General features: G+C 48.3%; 1 protein-coding gene across 1 annotated transcript in view; it reads right to left on the bottom strand.

The window, feature by feature from the left end:
• Positions 1–26,241, bottom strand: part of BCOR (BCL6 corepressor) — a 55,437-nt gene that overhangs the window by 15,327 nt on the left and 13,869 nt on the right. Inside the window, 10 exon segments of the mRNA XM_017733453.1 lie at positions 1,576–1,719; positions 1,722–1,775; positions 2,097–2,425; positions 8,124–8,477; positions 8,875–9,156; positions 17,017–17,200; positions 17,654–17,707; positions 18,402–21,230; positions 22,156–22,234; positions 23,657–23,786. Of these exon segments, the coding sequence (XP_017588942.1) occupies positions 1,576–1,719; positions 1,722–1,775; positions 2,097–2,425; positions 8,124–8,477; positions 8,875–9,156; positions 17,017–17,200; positions 17,654–17,707; positions 18,402–21,230; positions 22,156–22,234; positions 23,657–23,742 (4,395 nt within the window). The 5' untranslated portion in view covers positions 23,743–23,786.

Raw genomic sequence — 26,241 nt, 5'->3', positions numbered from 1 at the left:
CCCCACGCTCCTCCAGCAACAGAACTGACTGCTGCACAGTCAACACCACCCAAACAATCAAATCAAATGGGCTGAATATTTAAGCCTATTAAAAGCATGGTGTTCGCTTGAACTTTTGTGTGAATTCAAGTCAGAAAATCAAAATCCTCAACCAGCTGATACTGGAAAGGCATGGTGGCACACAATGTTACCTACACCTTGGTGATCCTGGGTATCCCCACCTTCCTGCAACCAGGCAATGCAGCAGAGAGCTCCTGCTATCAAAGCAAATGGAGAGCCCTGGGTCCCTGCTTGAACAAGATGTCAGCCCATCATTAAGTTCGGGAGCTGCTCCCATTGAGCAGAGGTGGCAGGCACAGAAAGCCAAGTGCCCAACAGCCTCACCCTGACAGACCCCATGCAGGAAGAAAATACGCACTGATAGTTTGGAGCACATCCTACAACACATTTTGATTTTGAACCCACAGAAAATAAAACCATTTAAACTATGGAGAATCCCATAGCAATGTTGTAACAACCACTTCTCCCAGCTAGAGCTGAAGTGCCCTGAGTTAGAATAAGCTTTTGTCTAGGGTAAACGAGACCTTTCCAATAAACCCTGCCTTCCAGAGCTGGACAAGGCCTTGCTCCACAGAAAGCTCTCTCCAGCTATACAAAGGGCATTTCAAGGTTTCAGCAAATCCCCAAGGCTGGGCAGGCCCCACCTGGACCTGGGCTGATGCCACCTTCCCACGTGGGGCTCAAGCCCAGCTCCATGGTCCAAGCAGCCCTCTCACCAGCACAGCAAACCCAGCAGCCATGCCAAGGGCAGCAGTCACTCTCTGCAATGAAACACCTCTGCACCAGATCTGAAATCGAGCAACAATGGTGCTCATACCTACATGCCCATATTTCCCCAATAAAAGCGTGCTTCAAAACAGCAGAGCTAAGGGATTCATCGGTTTCTGATTTTTGTAGCAACAGGGGGTCCCTTTCATTAGACAACATTGTTCCAGCTATACCAAGCAGCTCCAGACGCTGAGTATAAAGCATGCAGAGTGCTCCTATGATGCGTCTGATCATGCAAGAGGACACTCCAAGCGCTACATCCTGTGTCACATACCAGATACTCCTTGGAGAGAACAAAAAATAAAACCCTTCTCCTAAACTACACGCTCTTCACGAACAATAAAAGCAGAAAACATACAGCTCATTAAAGATCACCATAAAGATTACTTGGGGGGAAAAAAAAATAAATAAAAGACATTTGTTCTGTTTGCAGATGGTTTATATTTAAAGGGAAGTGAGGGTTACCAATAAAACTTCACCCTTTGCTCATTCCCACGGGATGCTGCTCACCCTGCATCCCTGCCAGTTGACCCAGCAGCAGTGGGGTGTCATTCCCACAGCAACCTGCCTCCAAACCCCACACGCCAGGGAAGGGAAAGCAGCAGGGCAACGGGGACTACAAGTTTCGACGACCCAATTGAAAGCAGCTACTTCACAGAATTTCCATCTACAAAACCAGGAAAAGGATTTTAACTTTTGAAATATTAAAAAAACCCATCCTCCCGCAGGGCGCCGAGGGAGCCTTACCTCATAGCCCAGGCGTGCCGCCCGCTGCAGCAGCGTCTCCCCCGCGTTCTTGTTGACGATCAGGCGCCGCGCTTCGGGCGGCATCGGCCGGCTCGGGGTGGTCTCCTGCGGGGGGCTGGCGATGGGCAGCTGCGCGGGCGGGAGGAGTCGCAGTCTGAAGTCGGCTCCGGTCGCTTCCTGACTTTCCTCGTCACCGTTACCTGTCAAAACCATTATGGTGGGGGGCTCTTAATCTCTGTTTGCACGGTACAGTGATGGGACTGTGTTTTGTCAGCAAGGAATTACACCTTTCTACTCGTGTTTGATTTTTTAAGAAAGACCTGCTACAGCTTTTAAACACAAGATGCTTCACCCCTGCAACAACTAAGGTTAAGAAAAGCAAACACAAAATGTGCAAAGCATCCACAGACGAATCTGAACGCAATGCCCGCTACCCTGCATGCACGACAGCGCGCTGGTTTTAAGCAAGCTGGCTCTGCCTTCTCAGAGGCCGGTGGACAATTAAGTCTAAATAAAGATACCTTATCTTCAGCATTTTCGATATCTGTGGTGTCATCCCCTGTCAGAGATGACCTCCTTCTCCTCTCCTGCAGTGCCAAGTGTTTTGTTTTACACTGACGTTTCCCTGATGGCTTCTCACACTCGCTGTATTTCGGCAGCAGAGATGCATGTTGGAAATCCTCCTCTTCGTCTGTGTACAGCCCATCTGTCTTCCGGCTTTCTTTAATTTTCTGCTGTTTGGCAGCCAACCTCGAGGCTGGAGTACAGCTTGGCTGAGCCTGCCTTTTGCTGTTTGCATTGGTGGATGAAAGGCTCTTCATGTGCGGAGACACCGGGAATACGGGCAAGCCTAAATGGGAAGGAAAGGCATTACACATCGCATGGTGCGTTAAAAGGAAAATGCATTGCTAGCACTTAACACAAGCTCCTCGACTGCTTAAGAGATCTACAATTACATTTTCAAATCATTAATATTTTAAGCGTTCCACATCCAAACTGTAAATAGCATCTCGCCCGTTGATGCTACACTAACAGTTATCGGGCTCTAATAAAAATCCCTGAATGAAATGCCCCGCGCAGGTGCCGGGCAGCGCCAGGGCCGTAGGGATGCGTGCCAGGCCAGCTTGGCAGTGCCACAGCCCGGCCACCACGGGCGGAGTGGAACCACTGCAGCACCGCCCCACTGGGGGAAAAACTCGCCTCCTTACCTGGGACTGGACTGCCTGATCTGAAAGGGAACCAACTCCTCCAGCAGCCTGGGCCCAGCCCGGGTTGTCTCAGTGGGCTTTAAGGGCAGACACAAGGATGGCAAGGGAAGAGGGAACAGGAAGAGAGGTGGGAGCATGGATCAGATTTTAACGGGACAGCACAGGTGAGGACACTGAGCTTAGCCCCAGGATGGCCGTAAGACAGGGAACATCTCCTCGGCAGCATTCTGACTTCAAAAACAATCCAAGAGAAGAAAGACTACTCAAGGAGCCATCCTTGAGAAACCCTGTGCAAGCTCTCTATCAGAAAACACAGGGATTTTGCAAGAAAAGCAATCAGATGGTTTTTTCCCCCCAGAACTCCATCCAGAAGTGAGTCTCTCTGGGACATTGGGACAGTAAGGCCAGTGCTCTGCTGCCTGTGGCAGGATACTGGTAGGGCTGGGTTTTCTCTAGGGGTTAGCTCCAGCAAGCTGGATCCCACAATCTGGGCCACATGCAAAAAGCATGGTTAGTTTTGGGGTTTTTTTCAGAGTGCAAGCAGGCTTACAACAAAACGACGACAGGAAAGTTGACTTTTTATAGTCTGAATTTCCCTTGGGAAGAGAATTGAGGTGACCTCAGAACCAACTCCTCTGCAGAAAAATTAAAGGTTTCTGGAAAGGAAGGGACACTTCAGCCAAACAGTACCACACCACCAAGGGAAAGCGTGGAAAAAACCCTGAGAACTTGGAAGAGGCTCCCTTGCTCCAAGAAGTCTCTTAAGTGATGCTACTTTCAGAACACAAGAGATGGCAGGAGCAAATAAGCAGGTGCTCAGAGGAGAGACGCCCTTACTTAAAGAGATTTGGTCTGGAACTAGTCAGTAAAAAAGAAAATAAAATCTAGAATCCTCCTGGTGGGCAGTTTCACACTTTAGTCTTCCTTTAAATAGATCTGTGAAAGCAACTCACAGAAGGCTTTCTAGATTAAGGATGAAAACAGAAATCCCTCAGTTCTTTTGAGCCACTTTCTAGAAAAAGATGCATACCACGGCTTGCCAAGCAGATGTCAGGGAATTTATGGGACACATGATGTGCAGATTGTTCAGCAAAAATCATGTAAGTTTTTCAGGCTTTGCAACACTGAAGGAAGGCACCTAGTCATAGGCTGAGCCTATGGATGCAAGGCTGTCTTTCCAACTCTGTAGACAGCACAAATTAAGGAGTGTTTAATTCTCATGTTCCCAACTAACCTAATTGAGTAACGTGAAAAGCACAATTCCAATGCAGAAGCACCATCATTACCTACTTAATCACTTACTAAAAAAAAAAAACATGGAAAAGATGCAATGCAGCAGTGAGGAGCTCTGGTGAGTGCAAAAAGAACCAACTGCTGCATGCAGAAAAACTACAATAGAATGAAAAACTCACAGGTCTGGCAAAGGACAGGAATACTGAAAGGATGGAGGAAAAAAAAAAAAAACACAGGAAGCTTATCTCAAAGAACTGCAGACTTTCCCATGCAGAGATGCCGAGGCATTGAAAGCAGAAGTTTAATCACCACAAAACCTGTGTACCCCTGCCTGCAAACTCGTCATCAATTCTGCTTCACTTTGACCCTCCACAGTGGTGACAGCAGGCACCAGGCTAAACATGCACTGGAGCTAGGAGATGGAGAGAGCTATGCTATGCCCAGGAGCTTCAGGATCAGTAACACTGCAAGAGGCCAGCACTACACAGAAAAAGCCAAGCATCAGCCTGGGAAATGCAAGACAACACGGGCAGAAAAGCAGCAAGTGGTTAATCCTGAAATCCCACCCTGTCTTTCTAACCACGTGAAGGCAGAAGAAAAACAAGAGTGAGGACGAATATACCTAAATATCCACGGAAAAAAAGAAAACCCAAACCAAAACCCCCAAAAAACTCAGGCCTCTGACTGATGTGGGTTGTGGCAAGTCTGACTCAGAGCAGGACCTGTCTCCCTTCCCGCAGGAGCGGGCTGCTGAGAGGTCCGCGCGGAAAAGCAGCTGCTGCCGCGTCACCTGAATACTCGCTTGTTCAGCTCCCACCCCAGCAGCTGCCTCCTCCTGCCTGCCAAGCCCGGGGCCACCACGCTGCCTGCAGCCCCAGGCAGCTCCAAGGGGCTGGCACAGGCTTCCCGGTGGGAGAGATCCTCCTGGCTCCTCTCCTCAGGGCTTTTGTTTCCGCGCTGTTCGAGCTTTCTCCTCGCACCGGGTGAGCGGCTGCGGCTCCCCAGGGGAGCATCAGCAGAGCTGGCTCTGCACCGCCAGCAGCACAGCGTTATTGCCCAGCTGGGACCCCCACAGAGACCGTGGCTTCTGCCTTGGTCATGGGGCTGGGCAAGCAGTGTGATGCCCTGAGGCTGCAGTATCCCCATGTTCATGGACCTGCTGCACCCCGGAGACCCAGCACGGCAACATCACTTTGCAACAGGATCACAGAACCACAAAATGGTTTGGGTTGGAAGGGAGATTGTCCCTTAAAGATCATCCAGGTCTAACCCCCCTGCCATGGGCAGGGACACCTTCCACTAGACCAGGCTGCTCAGAGCCCCATCCAACCTGGCCCTGAACACTTCCAGAGATGAGAGATGAGGCAGCCAGTTTCCCTGTGCAGCCTGTTCCAGTGCCTCACCACTCTCACAGTCACGAATTCCTTCCTAATAACCTAATCTAAACCTACTCTCTGTCAGCTTAAATCCGTTAGCACTTGTCCTATCACTATATGCCCTTGTCAAAAGTCCCTCTCCAGCTCTCTTACAGCCCTCTTTAGGTACTGGAAGGTGCTCTATGGTCTCCCCAGAGCCTTCTCTTCTCCAGGCTGAACAATCCCAACCCTGTCGCCCTGTGTTCATAGCAGAGGTGATCCAGCCCCCTGATTATCTTCGTGTCTTCCTCTGGACTTGCTCCAGAGCAGGTCCACATCCTTCCCACGCTGGGGACCCAAAAAACTGGACACAGCACTGCAGGTGGGGGTCTCACAGGAGCAGAGCAGAGAGACAGAATCACCTGCCTTGACCTGCTGCCCACACTGCTTTGGATAAATACAACGGGGGTGACAAGCCCAGAAGTCAGAAACATCCACATTCCCAGAGATTTGCAGGCAGGGGTGGCAAATCATCCTGATAATGTTAGACTAAGGCTTCAGAGGCACAGAGGCAACCCTCATGTCCTGTTACAGCCTGTTCATCGGGATACAACCAGCTGCCCAGCAGCAGAGACTACCACAACTGCAGGCAGTGCTTGAGCACAGAGAACAGCTGTTTCCAGCTCCAAATTAAAAAAAAAAAAAAAGCTGCAAGTGATGGTGTATATTCTCACATTGACAGTCTCTGCTTGCTTAAGAAAAGTTTGAGGACTGGTCCTGAGCAAGACAGACAAGCTGGAAGTCTCCATCCCCATGAGACTGTCATGCAGAGGATGCTCTGTCACACAAATGTCCTCATCCCAGTCAACTAAGAACAAGGAGATTAAAAAGTTTACACTTCAACAGGGCTGGAGAAGTACCAGCAAAATTATCTGGATGATATCCAGTGTCTTTGAACAATGAATAGTGAGGTGCAATTTAGTCAAGTTTATGGTTTTATAGCGGCTTCCCAACCTAAGAGTTTTTTCATAGCCATAGGGCAGCAACTGAACCTAAATGCCTTTGGGAATGGTGCATAAACTGGGAGCCACCTCTTTCCCAAGGCCATGAGCCTATCACTGCCACAGGAGGCATTGCAGGGGAAAGTGAGAGCATCCTTACACAGTACAGCTTCTTGTCAGTGACCCTCGTTTAATCTCTACAAGGTATCACTCTCTGAAAGTACAAAGGTGAGGGGCAGGGGTGTTTGAGCCAACACCATGCCCGCCAAGGCAGCACATAAAGCAAGGAAGTAAGACTCAAGGCTCCTTTTAAACCAAGTTTTGATCTCCTGCTCCACAAATCCTTTTGGAGAACCTTCCCCATCAATAAGCATCAAAGTTTGGGGGTTTCTGCCTCAGATAGTCCTACCAAGGAGAAGGACAGATGAGGAGCTTTAGGACTGAAGGGAAGCTGATATTTTTGCCTGTGACTGTTTCACAGACACTACCAAGGAAAGTCCCACTGGCACAGGATGATCTGGACTCGGTCCTCTCCATGGCACGGGACAAGAGGATCCACTCTCCTCATGCTTCTCTCTTTAAAGGGGATCTCAGCTAAACTACAGGTTAGGCCAGCTGGAATGTGAACATCTTCCAGTCGATGAAGCTTCCAGGTTTGTGAAGGAGGAAGGAGCCCAAATGCCATACATGGAGCTCTCACTCCCAGAAATAGTCTTTCCTCAAAAAAACCCAGAGGGCTTGCACCGTAAGAACAGAAGAGAAAGAAAAGAAAAGAAAAGGACCCTGTGGACTGTGTGATTCCATTCCCCATCAGTTCTTCAGCCAAGCTACAGCAGCAAAATGTTGCAGGGAAGGAGAAAAGCATCAGAGAAGAAAACGTGCCCAGGGGCTGAGAACAGTGAGGACAGGAGAGTGACCTGTCCATCCCAATGAAAATCTGGCAGATTTTTTTTGGCAGAGATCCACAGGTTCTCCCCCAGGGTAGGTAATTGACAGAAATGGGAGGGAGGATGGGGAAAGGAGGAAGTGGAGTGAGGGGGAAAGAAGAAACCAGAAACAAGTCAAGGAAATGCATGATACGCTTCAAGGAAGCAATCCCTTAGGAGAGAGCTGCTGGAAGATCTCTGTCAAGGGGCCGGGAAGTAGGGTGACAGGGGTTTACAGGACATGCTCAGGACGAACCAGCAAAGCATCCTTCTCAGGAGGAGGCTGAGCTTTGCTCTTGAGCATATGTCCTGGCAAAGGCAGGGAAAGCTAGCAGAGCTGAGGGTGCTGGAGGTGTTGGGTTCCCGCGATCAAGAGCTGCTATAGCTGTGCTGACTCTGTTTCAGAAGCTCACAGCCCCTCAAGTCCTATGCGTGGTTAAACACCCTTACACCAACTAGCAGCCTGTTTGCTCCCTGTCTCACCCAAAAGCATGCCCACGTTTTATGACCCCCACCCCGCTCTCCTCTAGAGCCATAAACTTCATCTTCACGTCATCTATGAAAATATTTAAAGCCAAAACACACACACACAAACACATAGTTACACACACATACACAAACACATTTTCTTGTCTGACAAATATCAGCTACAGTGCCATTCTTAAAGAGGTTTCAGTCCTTATACAAATGGACATCTACAGAAATATATATAATTTAAAAAAAAAAAGAAAGAAAAAAAGCTCTCGACAATTCCTTAACATCGGTGGCAGCATGCGTCACTGTAAATGCTAAAGCCAGCTGGTTTCCCTAGTAGTCTCTGCATACCTTGTTCATTGTCACTTGTTTTGAGGGACTCTTCAGACCAACTTCTATTGCTTTTGGCCTCTGACCTTTTCTTGGTGTGCCTTTCTTCTGTGAAGTCTTTGACCTTTGCAGTGGCCTCTGGCTGAACAGCCTCAGCTAAATCTTTCCTGCTTTGCCGGCCCAACTTGCCGGACGGGGATCTCTCTGGTGACACCTGCTGCTCCCATAGTTCCCTAAGATGCTGCAGGTGACGCTGCTTTTTGGGATGGAGCCCTGTTAATTCAATGCACACCTTCAGGTTGGTCACCTCATTACAATTGGGCTCTTCTAAGTGGTTAGAGGAATTGTTTGTCATTTCCCTCTCAGGCCAGTCATCTAATGGAAAAATAACTAAAAATTAATCAAAAAGCCCCCTCAACTTAAAACAAAAGCTACATTTCACTTTCGGGGCATATAGTCTCAGCTTTAGCACCACACTATGCATTTTAAAGGTTCGCTCATTAAGGGTTACATGCACTACAGTAACTTGCACTGCTGTGGCTACAGTGTCCAATGACTAGTGCTTTATCCTTACATACCAAGTTTTTTTATATATACATATATATATACACATATATATACATACATATATATACATATATATAATTTAAAGTGAAATGACAGTGCTCACATTAGTAACTAGCAAGTTCAAAAATGGAAACACATTAAGCCAAAGCGACGTTCCCTTCACAAGACATTCCTTGAGAGAGACCAAAGCAAAATGCTGTCTTACCTTTGGAGCTCTTCTTCTTTTTTGCTTTTGATATAACTTCATCCTGCAGTTCATCCACAAAGCTTTCGTTTTGGCTGCCATCATTTTGCACTCTCTCACCAGAGTGTTTACGTTTCCTGTCCAGACGTGGACATGAATGTTGGCCAATATCTTCTGTTGGCTGGTCTTCTGCCTTTTCATATACAGAATGCCTCTCTAAATAACACTTCTCATTTGAGAGATCTTTTTCCTCTGGAGTTTCCAGAAAGTGACCTCGGTTGTTTTCAGTACTAGTAAAGTTACCTAAAAATAAAAAACAAACAAACACCACAAGACCTAATAAATACAACACAATTCACTGTGAGAAGGCTTTGCTCTCTGATCTCTTCAATGTCATCTCCATCATGACTTACGGCTCATGAGGCATGCAAATAAACACAAAACTGTACTTGGGAACAAGTCTCCTCTGGCCAGCAGTTTTCTCAACAGTTAAGCACAAAACCCCCAAAAGCACACTACTTTGTGTTGTTTTTACATTAATTTAAGAAGCACAACATTCACAATGCTTGTATCCATAGAAACATCACAACATGCTTTTTTAAATAAAGAAACATCTTTAGATACTGAAAGCACAAACCCTTTTCAAAAAGCAACCTCACCTCCCTAAACTGTGGCAAGTAACAATCCAGTTCAAAAACACCTTCTGATGACAACCAAGTATGTGTCCTCCCTTAATTCCTAATCTTTCACTAACTTCTCCCATCGAATTGCAGAGTCTGACTTAAAAGCATTCATCCCTTCTTCGGGAGATATAAATGGGATACAGAACACACACACACGGACACAGAAATGCCACTAAGAATAGCTGTGATATTTTGCAAAAAAGCACTACTTGAATCCAAGGTTATAAAAAGGCTTCCTCACTTCAAGTAACCAACCAGTCACTGTACCTCACATGATCTCTGTCACCTCCTTTTAAAACAGACCTCACTTTTTTTCAAGGAGTATTTCCAGCAATAGCAAGAGGGTGAGCTCTGAAAAGCTTACTAGAAACTAGTCTGACAAATTAGCCACGAAAACACCCATGCTGCCTCGCCTGCACTAACTCCAGCTTCCCTCCAATACTGTTTGCCCAAATTCAGAGACAGCCTATGCAATTTTAAATGGATGCTTGATTTAAAATTACACTTAATCACCATCTTGAAAAATGTTGTTTTCTTGGGTTCAACCAAACTAGCAAAGGCAAGGTTAGGCAGAGATGCAGTGCAGACTGCAACAAAAATAATCAGCTCCCATTTACAATTCTCACAAACAAGTTGGGTTTCCCACATGTTTTAGCCCTCCTGGTCAACCAATACTCCACACCTCTGCCGCTGTTTGGAAACTCTATGTTCCATCCTACTTTCCCACGGCTCTCTGCCCCTTTTCCTCTTCCTCCTTCTTGCCCTTCCTCCCTCTCCCACTTCCCTTCCTGCAAACACATCTGCTGGTTTCCTATCTGGACTCCTGACAGCTCTGTTGCCCTTCCCTCCCACGGATCCTCTCTCTCTTTCACTCAGTCTCTTGCCCTGTCCAGCCTGGCCTTCAGCTTCTGCTCTTCCCCCTCATCAGGGCTGACACTGTTCCCCTCTCCCATCTCCCCTCCTGTCCCCTCCAAGACCCACCACTGGCAGCATCTGGATGCAGCCCAACTCTATCTCACCTTATCTTGACTGCACCATCCTACAGCTCTGCCAACCCCTCCTGGTTTCTCGACCTTCCCTGAAATAGCTGTTGTCAGTAATGGAAGGCTGGGGGCGGTGGGAAGGGGAAACTTCCCTGGTGAGATTTCTCTTCACCACAACCTGGAAATGGCTCCAAGTAGCACCAAGGGCTCTGGAGATGTTTGTGGGCACCAGAAGACACCCCAGCATAATTTTTATGCTGCTTGGGAAGCTGCCTGCAGGGCTGCTTATAAAACAGCACAAGATATGGGCCAAGAAAAATCAAAACAAAAGCTGATTTTCTGCAGGCGAGCGGGATGCTTGGGCTGCTCCGCTGTTTGGCGATGCTGCTCTCCACAAGGCCGTCTGGCCAACACATGCTCCCTCCCAGACTTTAAAATGCACTTTGTCACACTTCTTCCAGCCAACAATGCTGAAATGTTCCAGAGAACAGGTATCTCAGCTTACTATGACGTGCCTCTAAATCGCAGCGTCCCCCCAGATCAGAATGGATCTGGCAGCACCCTGTGCTCGCACATCTGGCATGAGGACACCGCCCCACAGCTGTACCCTATAACCACACCAAAAGCACCAGCAGTCCTGTTTCATACAGCATAAAAGCAGCTGGACCAGTCACGTTTTAAGTATCACTATAGAAATAAATGCGTCTATCAGATTTCATTTTACATTTTTAATGCAATCTGCTATTTTCTTCCTTTCATAAGGAAACATTATACTTCTGTGGTCAGTTTCCCTGAAGAGATCAGGTAAGGGCACTCTCAGCCACGCTCCTGCTGTCTTAGAGCCTTCTCATCTCCAGCAGCACCAACAGCTACAGGCCATGGTTCATGCTGAGAGTCGCTACACTGGGATAGCTTTCCTGCTCCTAACACTGTCTGGCCTGAGAAAAGACAGGCACATCCTGACCAATTCCCAGAGAAGCTCTTGCAGGGTCAGAGGAAGTAGCAGGGTGTAGGGAAAGCGACCTGCTGCAGAGATTAATTCCTTCTCTATCTGCAAGAGGACTTGGCACGGGGATGCCGAGCGCCGCTCGCTCAGACTGTGCTGAAAAATAAAGAGGGAAGAGACCTTGCTAACAGCTTGTCACTGTCAGCGTTCCTCCGGGGCTCCACATGCTGGGAAGAACAGCACACACCTAACTGCGGTTCATCCAAAAAGCCCTCGCTGCCAGCAGCTCCGTGACACCTTGGCCTCCGCTCGAGAGGGACCCTCAGGGGACCAGAGCTGCATCTCCGCAGCTGCCGAGCCAGAAATCCCTCTCAAGGACCGCCCGCTGCACACGCGGCTCTGAAATCCGTCCCGCTCGCTGCAGCTAAGACCATTAGGGAAGCGGCATCTCCGCGCACTAATCCCGGTTGTGTAACCACCCTGCATCGACGCGGGAGCGCAGCCCCGGCGCAGCCAGGGCGCCGCGCGGGACGCGTCCTCGCCTCTCTGCTCCGGCGCTCCCGCCTCTCCCACAGCTGGGCTTCCAGTGCGAAAGAACAAAGGTCAGTCGCTGCTGGGGACACGGCACAGCCCACAGGCTGTCAGGCTCTCCTCGCAGCCTGCACGGACACGTCGCAAGCCCAGAGGCTTTTCCCCCTGGCACAGCTGCAGCTGCCTCACGGAACGCAGGCTCTATTAATATTTTACCACCGGATTCCGCTCCGTCCTCAAACTGTTTTGCAAGCAACCGGGATCAGACGCCATGTCTCCCCAAATTAAGATATAAATGTCAACAAGAAGCACAGCAACATAAGCATAACATGCGTGCCCAACAAGGATGAGGAGAATTTATCTGCTTTTGTTCCCACCACCCCCCTCCCGTGCCATGTATCTACAACATCCTTTTCTCTGCCTGAAGAAGAAAACAACAACAAAATACTTGGGAGTTTTTATATCATCATTATTCAAACAGTGGCGAGGTAGCCAGAAACACAGGATAAATGCTGAGTTCTCATAGCAACACACCTCTATGAGTAAGGAGATTAAACTCTTAAATGTGTTCCTTCCTCAAGCCTCCAGTATTTGCCAGTCTCACACCAGCTGTGACAACCAACACCAACAATTCAAACCATTTCTCACTGTCCTACCAATCTAGAAACGAGGAAGAATTAAGAAAATGCTTCTTCACATCTGGTTTCTGTCTGAAGGACGGGCTTAGACACGGGCTACAATCTCAGGGCTTTCTGCCTTCGTGCACGGGCTACAATCTCACAAGAAAGTTACACGCACACACAAACACACTACCCAAAAAAACCTTTCTTTCATTTTTCCATCTTCCTGTTGCTGTCAACTGCTTGAGACCAGGCCCTCTCATGCGATGCAAACAAGGAAACACATCTTAGTGTTTAAGCTGCAGATTCTTTTGTTCAAATAACATGGCAGCTAAAAACTGCCTTTCCTCTTCCCTGGAGCAACCTCTCATTGCGCTCACTTATGCAAGGCACCTTTTATTCATCCAAGAATGGTAATGACTATCCAAATGCTAAAACCCAGTATTCAGCACGGAGATCACAACAACAGTAAGAAATTCCATAAGACATCCTCAGAATTCAATTCTGAGTATCCCATGGGGCAGAGGGAACCCAGCTGATTTCACTTTTCCCTCCATGTACCTCTGCTTGGGAGCTTTCTGCATTTTGTTTCATTCTGCCCAAGCCTACCACACTGCACAAACAAGCAACCACCACTCTTTTTCCCTTTTTCTTTTTGCACTATGTCCTGTGGCAGGAAGGTAATAACTGACCAGGGCAAAGGACATGTTTACTGCCTCCATCTTTCATTTGTTCCAGTGTACACACAGCTCAGCAAGAAAAAAGAAAAGCAGGGGATCACCATGCAAAGAGACACCAGCACCTCGCTACAACGCTAAGATCAATTGTGCAATGTGTTTTGGCACATCACACCATTTACCTTCACACCTACAAACAGCTTTAACTTCTTCCTCATAACCTCATGCCTTAAGAGCAGGCTTTTAATATATCGGGGTAATTGTGCCCAGCTAAGGTTTAAACAGTGTCTTCCATCCTAAACAACTAAATAAACAGGTAAAGTCATGCTCCCCAACCAAGAAATTCACAGCTTGTAGAATTTATTCAATCTTTCACACTCAAGCATGATTTTCAAAACCTCTGGAAGAGCTTTGTTACGAACCAACATGCGATCATCACATGCCCGTATTGATGCGTGTGTCCATGCCAATAGCTTAAATCACTTGATCTCTGAACAATCCTATGACTCATGACATATGCATCCCATAATTTATCATGTTTGTGCTATGAAAATGCACTGGAGCAGCATTGCCTCAGCAACATTTACAAGTCACCTTGGCAACAAAGCAGCTTTGCGGCTGCTCTCAGATGCCCGCTCTCAGATGCCCAGCAAAACCTAAACGAGATGGGAGAGAACTGAAGCACTTCTACTTTACTGCTCGGCTTTAATTGCTCATTAATTAGCTAACATGGCTACCTGCTTTAAATTGGGCCTTTAAAAAAAAAAAGGCAAAACAAAAACCTAAACAAAACAAAAGCCCACCTCTTTTACCCTTCTCCAGAAGGCTCGATGAAGCTTAAGGAGACTCCCAGTACAACAAAGCCATGCACTGCCAAGTCAGAAGAAAACTTAAGGAACCAGATATTATGCCTTCATCTGCTTCCAAAAAAGTCTATACACGTGCAGTACAGCTAGGAAAATCAGCAAGTCCTAGGACAAGCTAAAAAAAAGAGCAGTTTCCATCCCATCAGATGCCTCTGTAAGCATCACCTGCCTGTGCTATTTAGCCCTTTGTTGCACTGGTAGGTTTAGAGGAGCCAAGGGGGCAGGCAGCTGCCAGGGCCCCGATCAGCTCTGGTGCTCCATGCCAAGCACGGCTGCCACCGTGCCGAGGCGGCAGCGGGGGAGCCCTGGGAGTTGGCTCCATGCCACAATCACAGTTTTGGATGCAGTTTCCTTCCTCCCTGCTGACATCAGGCAGGTGAAGTGCTGGCAGTGGGGGCAGAACAGCTCACCGGTTTCACTCCTAAATTCCCTCCTCACACAGGTAAAGGCATGGCTGTTTCACTTTCAGCTAGTACCACACAAACATGAAACAGGGGGAAACAACTTTTCAAGCAGCAAGATCGCTTGCAGGAGGCAGAAGGGAAACAGACGAGGCTGCAAACCATCAGCTCGTTCCCGTTCAGGAGCTTTAAAGCCAAAAGCACCAACAGCGTGGTCAGAAATTGAAGGCAAAGGGAAGGCAAAAGATAAAGCAGCCCTGGCTCTCACCGAAGGGGAAGAGAAGGCAGAGCTCCAGTCGCTCAGTGAGAGATGCATTAAGGCTGCCGGTGGCTTAAGCCCCAACAGAGAGCCCAAGCCACCACAGTAGAGGCATTCAAGAGGTGTGAAACTCGGCTTCCTGATTTATCAGCTGCTATCCCAAGGGGCAGGAGGTGGACCACCTCGATAAAAAACTTTTACTGAGACCTGAATCTGTACTGGTAAGTACTTGCTGCTGCCCAGAAGGGCAAAAAAAGGAGCTCCCTCAGCAGAACACACCCGTGCTTTTAGGAGTTTAGACATTTGGCCAAAGTCTGAAATAGCCTGTTAAGTCAGAGCTAATTAGCAGAGGAAAGGAATGAACTGAACATACTTTCCCTGCTTCCAACAGTTATTTAATAGTCTCAAACACATTTTAGCCAGCAGATTCAAGTGTCAGAGATCTCACTAAATGGTGAGTTTACAGACAAACCGTATCATCAGCCTTTTGCAAGGATGGGGGGAGGGGTTTCAGCATACAATTATGCTCTAACACTCATCCTCTCCACAGCCCCCTGCCATCCCTCCACAAGCAGCCCCATGTCCCTGAGCAAGCCTGCCTTCCCTCCCTCTGTTAATCCCCTGGGCCCCTCCCTCAGCTCCACAGCCCATCATCCTCCTCTTTGCTGAGCCCTCTCTGCAGCCAGAATAAGCTGTGGGACTGCTGCTGCCACTGCTCTTCTAGCTTTCCAGCACAGCCAAGGTGGAATTTAACAGAGGACATCACCAGAGCATCCCAAGTCCTCTGAGGAGCAAGGAAGGCTGCAATGGGGACAGCAAGGGCGGCAGCCTGCCCAGTTCTCAGCTTTTACACGGGGACTGCAAAGGAAGCTGTGCCTTCCTCCCTGCAGCTACCTCAACAGAGCTTGGAAAGGAAAAGGCTGCCCAGCTTCCAGAGCCTCAGCCTGCCTCTCCCCACCCTGGTACCCTCTCCACTTCCACAATTAAAACTTTCCCTTGCTGTTTTGCCAGGCCGATTTTTGTTGAGGCTGTTATTTCAGCAATAGCAATACCACAGTAACTTGATTTAGGTGAGTAACTGAGCAAGTACGATTGACCAGCGTGCTCTCTGCCAAAAGCATTAACCAAAGACCAGAACAATAATTCAAAGTTATTAAATTGCCTGAACGAAATTTTCTACTAGCCCTACCCATGAATCTCCACCTACAGAAGAGCACACTTAACCACTGAGTTACACAGTGCACAAACACACACACAGGGAGCAGCCTGCAGTGCGTTTCCTCTTGTTTTGCAATGCTTTCAGCACAGTTTTTTTTTCTGAGTTGTTCAAAACAAAGTAGCAACAGAAGGAACTGATCCATTCCTTAAATACATAGGTAAAACAAAAAAAACCTGTGGAAACTGACAGAAGCCATATGCTTACCAAGAGCACAAACAAAAAAGAAGTGATCTTTTCTTGCATACAGTAAAAAAATCCCCTAATACCATTTGTTTATTTTAAAGTTCATCTTAGTTTTAAGATGTTGCATTTTCCATAGTCCTCTGACACCCTGCCACAGCCTAGAGGGAACTGACAGCCCCACAGGGAATTTCACAGACTCTGCCTGCAAGAACCTGTGCCTCACATACCTCCCCAGCCACTGCAGCAGAAGTCACCCTGGCAAAGTAGGTTCTTATCATTTGGAGTCGTTACTGGCAGCTTTTATGGATAAGCCAGCCTGGCAGATCACATCCTTCCCCACTTCCCATCACTCTTCTGTCCTCCATCCCTGCTTTGCCTGAAGACTGCAATACTGGCATATCTCAGTGCTACTGCAACTTCAGGAAGCTGAACTCCTCCTTGCTTTCCTCTCTTCCCCCATCTCCCTTCCGTATTTAAAATATAACCTTGGACTTTTGCGTTCACTGGCTGATGCAGCACCCCATCAGTCAAAAGGAGGATCTCTCTAAGGCAGGAACTCAGTGACAGGCAGTTAACTTATCTCCTGAAAAGCAGGTACAATGGCAACCAGAAACTTGCAAACCCCAAAAACAAGCACAGAGGGCACCAGCCATGGCAACTCAGCACCTGCAGAGGATGAGGTCAGTGACTTTCACCAGCAACACGGTGAGAACACGAAGATTTGCTTGCTTTGCTGCAAGCTGCCATGGCACAGAGACACATACACGCTTCAGAAAGCCATCTAAATTCGCTTACATCTGTCATTGTCATTTTGGTCAGCAATGGCATCTTCCAGAGCAACAGACTTTGGCTTCTTTTCACTGTTTCCTTTCAAGTTTTCCCAGTCTGCCTGGCTGAATCTGCAGACCTCTGAGTCTTTGGTAGCTGTTTGGCCTTCTCTCTCTTTCATCTCCAACTCTGAGAAGCGCATCATTGCACGCTAGAAAGAGAATTGATATGAAAAAAAGTCTTGCAATAAAAACTACTTCATTTACCTTACCTTATATGAAAGCATTTCCAAAGAAAAAATTGACTCAAAACCAAGGTTTCAGATAGATAGTTAAGGGTAGGAGTATAACACACCTGACTTGTAAAACAGCGTTCTAGCATCTTATAAGCAAATAGCCACACAATTCTTTCATATATAAGTATATATATATAAAAGATTATATATAAATGTATATTATATATAAAACAAAAACATTCCATTTTGGAGGTAAAAAGAGACAAAAACAAAAAGAAATAAAGTAAAATAAAATAAAAACAACAACACAAAACCATACAATGAATAAAAAACGACCATGGCCCACAAACTTCCCTTTGTGTATTTGGAAATGAAATTTAACTCAAAGGTTTATGTAAGAGTCTAGTAATAAAAATTTGAAGAACTGACCTCACAGTAAGCAGCAGGTAGACATAAAATACTGTCCTCTTGTAATCCTTCCATCTATGTAATTAAAATGGGCACTCAATGGATCATTTAGATAATTTCATCCATTTTTATAAGCATAAACCAATTCTTTTCTTAACAATGCAAAACAATTTGGCTTAACTCATCCCTTCATTATAAGTAAAACACCCTAAGAATATTCCTACACAGCATCTGTCTATCATCCCTTAGCATCAACCTCAATACCTCTCCTACTCTTCCCTACGCGCTCGCTTGGCACCAACGTTGCCTGAGACCCGCTAATGCATGGCTGCGACTCCTTGCCATCCAACAGCACATTTGGCATGCTGATCACAACTTCTGGGTACGCTGTGCTAGCTGGCACTACAGGCCAGCCGAGAAATTACAGCCAGCGCCAAGGTAACATGCATGCCTGTCCGACTCCCCTCGAAACTGCACAAACATTGCATTGACGTGCATTAACATTTGTATCAGATCTTAGTAAAAGCCCTTTAAAGCTCACTAGCCCATACATACCTATAAGCCACACATACTATTCTTTACATCGCCTCACTCTCACTAACAAACTTACTTTGCTATTTAAAACCATTTCCGGCGAGTACAACCCAACAAAAAGAATTTCTGGTCTCCCCACTTGTGTTGCTTCTCTCAACTTTAAAAACTCAACTGTGACTTGCAACAGAGAAATAACGACAAAAAGCGCGGCAGTCGTTGGACCGCGCGGACTCACCTGCAACGCCCGCTGCTCCCGGCTGAGCTGGCTGGAGTCAGCGTAGAGTTCAGTCGTCACACACTTGAATCGGTCACCTACATAACCGGCAGAGTTTGCGATCCTCTTGGCCAACTTCGACGGCTTGGGTTTCAGTATTTTGCCATCGGCAGACTCCGCGTCGTCGGCTCCATCTTTGGTATAGGTCTGGTTGGCATCAATGCTCGGCGGCGCAGTTCCCATGCAGAACGGCTTTGCGTCCTCCTGCACCTTGCCAAAAGCCAGAGCTGGAGTATCGCTCTCGTGCACGCTTTCCAAGAAAACAGGCGAAGGCTGGACCGCCACTCTCTCTTTAGGCTGGCTCACAGATAAATCTTCTTTCCTTAAGCCGAACACTGATGAACTCTGGGCTTGCTTGAAATTATAGGTTTCGTGAACATCATTATTTCTTCCAAACTCCTCTCTCATTACAATAAAATCTCTGTGCTGCGACGCCTGCTCTACCTTGTGCTTTGTAGGGTCATTAGTCTGATTACTGCCTTCTGTAGCAAAGCTGGCTTTCACTGTGTTTGCTTCACTCTTAGCCTCTTGCTCGTCTCGCAGAAGATCCGGGAAGAGGTGTTTGTCGCTTTTTGCAGAGTTTTTGCTGTGGCCAGAGCTCTGGTGCAATTTCACGCTCTTGTCACTGGGCATTTCGAAATGCATCTTCCCACCACTCTCCAGGAGCTCTGGCAACCGGCCCCGCAGAGCAGGGTCCTCATAGCGGACTCTCTCGTGAGACCGTGACCTCCGTTCTGTCTTCTCCTCTTTGTTGATCTCCAAAGCAGAATGCTGCAACAGCATGGGGTGCACCATCCCCACTCCCAGTGCATCCTGGTAGGTCATGAACTCCCCCCTTCCAGCTGGCAGGCTGTAAGGGAGGCCAGGTTTGGGAGCCAGGTGGGTGGGGTAGAGGCTGCCATTGGGCAGCAAGACAGGGTGTGGGTAGACGTGTCCTTTCCCATGGAGGGTGAGAGGGCTGATGGCAATCCCCTCCGGCACTGGATATGGGAGGTAACTCCTGGGGTAGGGCAGAGGTGGGGAGCGAAATGCCTCATTGGGTGGGAGGAAGATGGGGCTGGAGGCCAGGGCAGTCTCAGTCGCCTTGAAGTTGGCTTCCTGACCACAGGATTTGGCCACCTTAGTGCTGTGTTTCGCAGGAGTGGCGACGGGCTGCCCGACGTGCTGTATAACTGAGGCGGTGCTCTCCGCAGAGCTCCGGGCCGTCTTGGCGCAATCCACGTTGGCATTGGGAGCTGGTGACGCTGATGCTGGCCGCCCCCCCGCTGACAACGCCCCCGAAACGCTGCCGACCACTGCCTCCGTGCCACCCATCCTGGGGCAGGAGGAACTCCGCGGCTGTGGCATAACCCAGTCCAGTGCCTTGTTTTTCAGTTGGACATTTTTCCCAGCCTCCTCACTGGGGCTGGGACCAGGAACGATCCAGGAGGATGGTGCCGTGCTGATAATTTCAGGCCTGTAGATGGGGCAGCTGTTCCCAGGAGAAATGGTTTCTTTCTGAACGATGTCACTGCCTGGCAAGTGCGTCCCCCCTCCTGCCCTTCCATGCACCAGCACCGTTGGCATAATTTTCTTACCATGGTCTGACTTGCCAGCAGTTTCTGCATCAACCACTTTTGCCGACAAGTCCAGCGGTTTATCGGTGACGTCTTTGGTCGGAGTCTGCTTTTCCAGGAGTGGGGGAGACCTGCTGTCTTTCCGGTCATGGCCAGCCTTCCGTGTATGGGGGGCAGATGGCAAGGGTGCCTCCCCAGCATCACTGCCTTTGGGAAGCTTCCCGTTGGAGAGACGAGCAGGTGGAAATTCACTGCCAATGTTCACATAGGGCTTTGGGAGCGTAACAGCAGAGGAGGGAGAGGTGGTGATCCTGGGGAAATGTTTGTGGAAATCGGCGTAGGCATCCCCGACCTGGGTGGGCAGGGGGAGGCGAGGGGACGGCCGGGGCGAGTGCGGCAGCAGGAGTGCTGGCTCTGCAGGCAAGTTGGCAGGGGCTGGCTTGGCGGTGGGGACCCGGGGCTGCTTGCTGCTCTGGATGTGGGGGTAGGCATGCGTGTCGACAGGGTTGCCTGGGCTCACCCCCATCTTCCACGATAAGCTCTTATCCGGACAGTGCACCAAAGGTGGGATTGCTGGTGAAGCTGAAGCAGTCGAGAGCCTCATGGGTGATGCCAGCGACGAAGGGATGTGAGGGGCAACGTAGTGGGAGGGAGGCAGGTATAAAAAACGTTCACCGTTTGTACATACGGGCGAGTAAGCCAGGTGCTGCGGTAAGCTGTAGGTGGACTGCTGAGGTAGCAATGCCTTGTACATGTTCAACGAATACTTATTTGGTGAGTCAAGGAAAGGGTATATGGTGGGCGTTGCGCCCTCCATGTAGGGGTTTACCCAGGGGAGCCTTAGGTAACTAGCACCATTGACACCAAGGGGACTCTGCCTGTCACCTGCAGCTCGGTCCAAACCCAGTGTCTCCCCTGTTGGGACAGAGTTTTTTTGTATTCCAGGTGGCGCTTTGTATATAGCACTGAAGCCGTTCGGGGCTTTTCCAGAGACAGCTGTGCTTTCCACCGCTTCGGGGGGATTAGACTTAAACTGTATCTCTGGATTTCTTTCAGGAGTAAATCCCAGGCTGGCTATCGAACCCGTAGCATCCCGTGATTTTTCCGAGCCAAGTCCGCACAAGCTGGAATAGACAATGCTGCTGGGGACTCTGAGTCCTTCTCGCATGAGTCCAGACCTGTCCATACTCAGAGCTGCAAGACTGTCAATGCGATGTGCTGTAGTCGCATCCACCTTTACAGAACAAGAAGCATGTTACTTTCACATCTCACTAACATGACTACCATTCAGGCTACAGATAGATCAGCATTTTGGAAGAGAAACAGTAACAATGCAAACATGCTGTTTTTGTGAAAACGTACAGAGGCTGATTACACTGGAAAATGGGAGAACAGGAACCTACGGAGCAATATGTATAACACCACAAACATCAACACCAATCTCCCCAAATCCAAAATTCAAACAGCCAGGAACAAAGGCGTGAGGACCCAAGCAGCCGGAGTGGCCCAGAGACGATGCTTAGTGGCACCGCTCCTGTGCAACCACTGGCTCTTCAGCCCCAGCCTTGCCAGAGCATGAGGATGTGGGTTGTGGCATAGAGACCAGAAAGAGAAGGATGAAGGGCCTCTCCTCCTCATCCTCATCCTCCTCCTCCAGGACCTCTCCCTCAACTGCAGCTTTGCTCTGGGGCTTGCCACCGCCACACGATTCATGGCACAAGACATCTGAGGATGCAGCACGAAGAAAGGTCTGCCATCGAATTTCTTTCCCACATGCTGCTCCCCATGTAGATTCAAAGAAAGGAAAAGCCTCACCAACTTTGCTGGAACATTGATGTTCTTAATGCTTACGTGAACTATTTTTGTTACACATGCTGGTATTCCGCATGGCATTATTCGTAACAGCAAAATTAAGAATCTGACGTCATACAACAACACACATCACAAAGCATCAAGAGATTAACGAGATAAATAAACAAAGCCCCAACTTCACTGTTTCACAGAAACAACGTGCATGTGCCCAAGCCCACTAGGGCTGCAACAGGAAGGTGTTTTAATCATTTCTCCAAATGGATCACGTAATAACAGCCAAGGGCAGGAGTCGCGGTGGGGAGGACAGGCACGGATTCATCTGCAGCATGAAGCTTTTAACTTCTTACCACACTGTGATTCAGGTGATTTTCCTCCCTCAACTCCAGTCTGCTTTTCGGTGCATCACCATCATTAACGGGAATTTTCCTATTGAAAAACAGAAGCTTACTATTTGAAAACATCCTGTGCATCTTGGATCAGTATGGTATCATATCACCTCCATATTTTGATTCCCCAAGAGAAGTCCCATGAGATAACATATTTATCCTTCTCCGTACCCATACGTGGCGACTACTTTGAAAAGCAAGAACCATTTGAAAATAAGCATAAAGGGGTTTGACAAGAACACACCAAGCACATCTCAGAGCAGCCTCCTCCAAAGCAAGCAGTTTTTGTCAAGGTCTTCTCTTTTGCTCCTTGCCCTTTCCTTTTTCCAGGGTGAGAATATCCCATTTTAAACACACTCTGTTCATATACCATCCATAAACACTGCTGAGGATAAAATCAAAACACACACGCTAATATCATACGAACATCAGCTCTTCCATGCTAAAGAGAGAGCTGCACATCTGTGCCATACCAGTGTTGCAGCACTGGGACTTGTTATCACAGAAATCACCAATAAAGAATATACCTTAGTGCCGAATTCCAAATCCCAGGGATAAAAATCGCTGACATGCAGCAGAAGGAAAGTTTCAGCATTACCCAAAAGAACTCCTTTCAATCAAAGTGCTTAAAGGCACATCAGCACCATAAAGCAGAAATGCGATTTTAATCCATTTGTTTTTAAAAGATGCACCTTCCCTGCAAGTAGCACATACAGTTATTATCCCTAAACAACTGGGAGGAAAGTGGGGAGAGAGGGTGAGAAAGCTCGATGAGAAAGTGAGATGCTTGGTTGTTTTCTTTCAGCTTATGTTTGCAAATAGTATTCCCTGCAAAGACCAAAAACTTCTACCAGCTTTTTGGAGGCTTTTCACACAACAGTGAGAACAGGGAATGAGAAGACAGAAAAGCACTAAAACCACACAAAACTGGCACAGAGAACTGGAGGCATATCTGCAGCTTCTGTCCAGCATCATTTTGCTTTTTAAAATGCTGGGATTTAAGGTAAGGGGACACCTGCCAAAGAGGAGAAATTCATTTGTGGAAGACAGGCACTACTGATCCTATCTCACATGACAAGCTGTTGGTCCAAAGGAAGGGAACACCAAGTTGCAGGCACAAGCCCCTCTGCTGCAGAGCCACGACAAGAACACGTGCACTATTTGGTTTAATTCCCCTTCACAAATGCAAAATAATAAGTTAAGTGTAAAAGCACATTCGAAGGCTGCTTTGGGGGCATCCCTACTTCACTGACCCAGGTTGCCTGTTCAGTAGTAAATCAGCATCTGCTCTACTGCTCTCAGGCACATCTTGACTCTCTCCCTTTGCCCTCCCTCCAAGCTGGGCTGATCTCCATGCAAGGTGGCAGCTTTCTGCTCCAGCGTTAGGGAAGCGAGCAAACTCCAAGACCTCGCTCTGCAGAATTACAGTGTGGTTTAACTTGCCAGAAGCTTAAATATTTACCTGTCTTCATTAATTCCACACATGCGGACCCTTTCATTGCTCATCCAGCTATGAACGTTGCCATACAGGGGAGTTGCAGAAAGCATGACGTCTTCTTAAAAATCAACGCTTTTCTTCACGGTTTTATATTCTATTAAAAAAAAAGAAGGAAAAAGAAAAAAGGAAGAAAAAAAAAAAGTTGAGCAGATTTGTCTAGGAGGAAGTGCAAACATCACAGCGGAGCAGCCAGCCTCCCTCCGGGTGATTAATAATGAATGCAGGATTGGTGCGGGGAGTGAGCTGCCTACGTTAACCGCTAAGGGAGATACCCGGCAATAAAGGAGCAAATTGAGGGCATTTATAGGTCAGAGGAGATGGATCTTTTCCCCAGCGCACATCCAGAAAATTAAGAATCATTCCAGACTATCGACAAATAAAAGTTTCTCCACAGCATTTCATTTCCACAAGAAATAACTCAGCCGGCCAAGTACACACCAGCCCCCAAATCTTCATCTCACATAGACTGAACCAAGGAGGGAGACCCCATGAGCCTGGGGGAACATTCAAACAACCCACAGGTGCTCACAGAAGTCCTGCACTAGGAACACACAGGAGCAGGAGGGCATGGCAAGAACAACCACATACCGTGTGTATTAGCTACACTGATTGCTGATAAGGCTTTTACACGAGGACTTAAAACTGAAGAGACACTGCTACAGAAGGCATCTAAATAAAAACCTCCCTTTTAGCGTCTGCACATGACTAACTTGGAGAAAGGGGTTAAAAATAGTAAGTGGGTTGGCGAGCTCCCCACCCCTTGATTTGATTAAGCACGGAGCCCTGGTGGCTTCTGCATCGGAGCTGCTGCTGCTGCTGCTGCGCGTGGGCTGCTGCTGCTGCTGCTGCTGCTGCTGCTGCGAGTGCTTTCAGTAATTCAATGATGCCTGCTCACTCCAGGGAAAGAAATCATTAGCGGGCTCACTGGAGAAGTATTAGCAGTCCAAGAGGATCGGCGCCGTGTGCAGCCGGAGAGGCAGGTGAAAGGTAACCACATTTTCGCATCCAGCGGCAGAGAGGGAAAGGCTTTTCCTCCCCTCTACCTTGCCTAATGCCACCTCCGCTCGCATTAAATTCTAGTTTGCTGCATGAGCGAAGTGTCAGGACAAGCTGCGTTTTATTAACAGGATTATCGCGGCGCATGATTTATTCCAGTGCAAGATTTTAATTGCTCTTTGGAGGTTGAGTCGTTTCTTTTGACTGAGCTTCAGCCTGCATCCTGCTGCTAAATGCTGGGTTAATAAGTAGGGGGAGCCTTTAATGCACAGGATATCCCTCAGCTCTTCCTCTCTCACAAAAATAGAAGCCTTTAAGCAGGAGGCATGATACTCCTTTTACACACACACACACACAAGCCAGTAACGGGCGATTGACCACTGGGAGTTTAATGCCTAACGTCTCCCAAAGCATCCATGCTTCCCCAGCAAACTCATTTCCTTTGTCAGGCTACAAAATATGCAAATGATCACTTTGGCATTTAATGGGGAAGAAGCCCAGATTGGGCCTTTAACACAATACTTCACACACGTTCAGAGAGGTTTAAGAACTGAAACGGCAGGAAAGCCTTGTTCCCCAACACTTTTTTCTCCCCTCAGAGAGGCCTTTTGTGCAAAACTCCACGTCTGGAACAAATGTATATTAATGAAACGGCATGTTGACCCTCCTTTCTCCACAACGGTTAGCTTTTCCTAATGAAGTCCGCACAAATCGCCGCGAGGAAACAAAAATCCGCGGAGGTTAGTTACCGCGCTATCATTCAAAAGGAGTTATTTCACTGGAAAGACGTTTTCTGGACAGATTTACTGGTTTCCAGATGCGCCGCTCGTAATGTTTTCAATAGAGGCAGCAGCAGCATGGAGAGAGTGATTTAGGGTTTTACGTAAGGTTAGTAGCCACCCCGTGCGCTGCCTCATCTGTAGGGGACAGACATCGGCTCGGAGAAGGGCCTCGACAGCGCACGGCCCCGCTCCCTGTGCCCCGCTTTCCTTTGGGGCCGTGGCTCCTCAAGAGGGGCTGCCTGTGCCCGCCCGGTTTCCTCGGTGGAAATGTATCATTAAGATAAGGCGAGGTGCCTGAACTAGAGCCCATCAATCCCCTGACACGTGTAGATAGCGAAATGCTGAAGTTGCGTGGGGGGAGCGAGAGCTTCCCCAGTCAAAGCAGTAATCAGGAGGCCCCATGTCCCACAGCCACCACCACCCGAGCAAGGGCAAAGCCCGCCCGAATGCAGGGAGGTGGTGGGACGTCCCGGGGCCACTGGGCAGGTCAGAGCCCGCGCCCCCGCCGGCTGCCAGCCCCCGCCCCAAAGCCACCCCTTGTCGCTGCGCGCCCCGGGTCCGCGCGTGTGTGCGGTTATAATCATCGCCGCCCTGATGAACTTCTTGTGAACTGTTTAGAAGTGGAGGTCTGCTGAACGAGCAGCGGCGCCACTGCCAGCCATAATTTCATTGCAACAAGCAGCAGACTTTTAACTCTTCGCACACCCTGTCCCTCCCCCTCCTCTCCCTCTCCCCACAAGCAGCTGCCTGTCGGGGATGCCGGCTCCCCAG

The sequence above is a fragment of the Corvus brachyrhynchos genome, unplaced genomic scaffold, assembly GCF_000691975.1.
Source record: "Corvus brachyrhynchos isolate BGI_N302 unplaced genomic scaffold, ASM69197v1 scaffold34, whole genome shotgun sequence".
In the NCBI taxonomy this organism is placed as follows: Eukaryota; Metazoa; Chordata; class Aves; order Passeriformes; family Corvidae; genus Corvus; species Corvus brachyrhynchos.
Note: the sequence above shows the minus strand (reverse complement) of the source record. Positions and strands in the feature narration are given on the sequence as shown.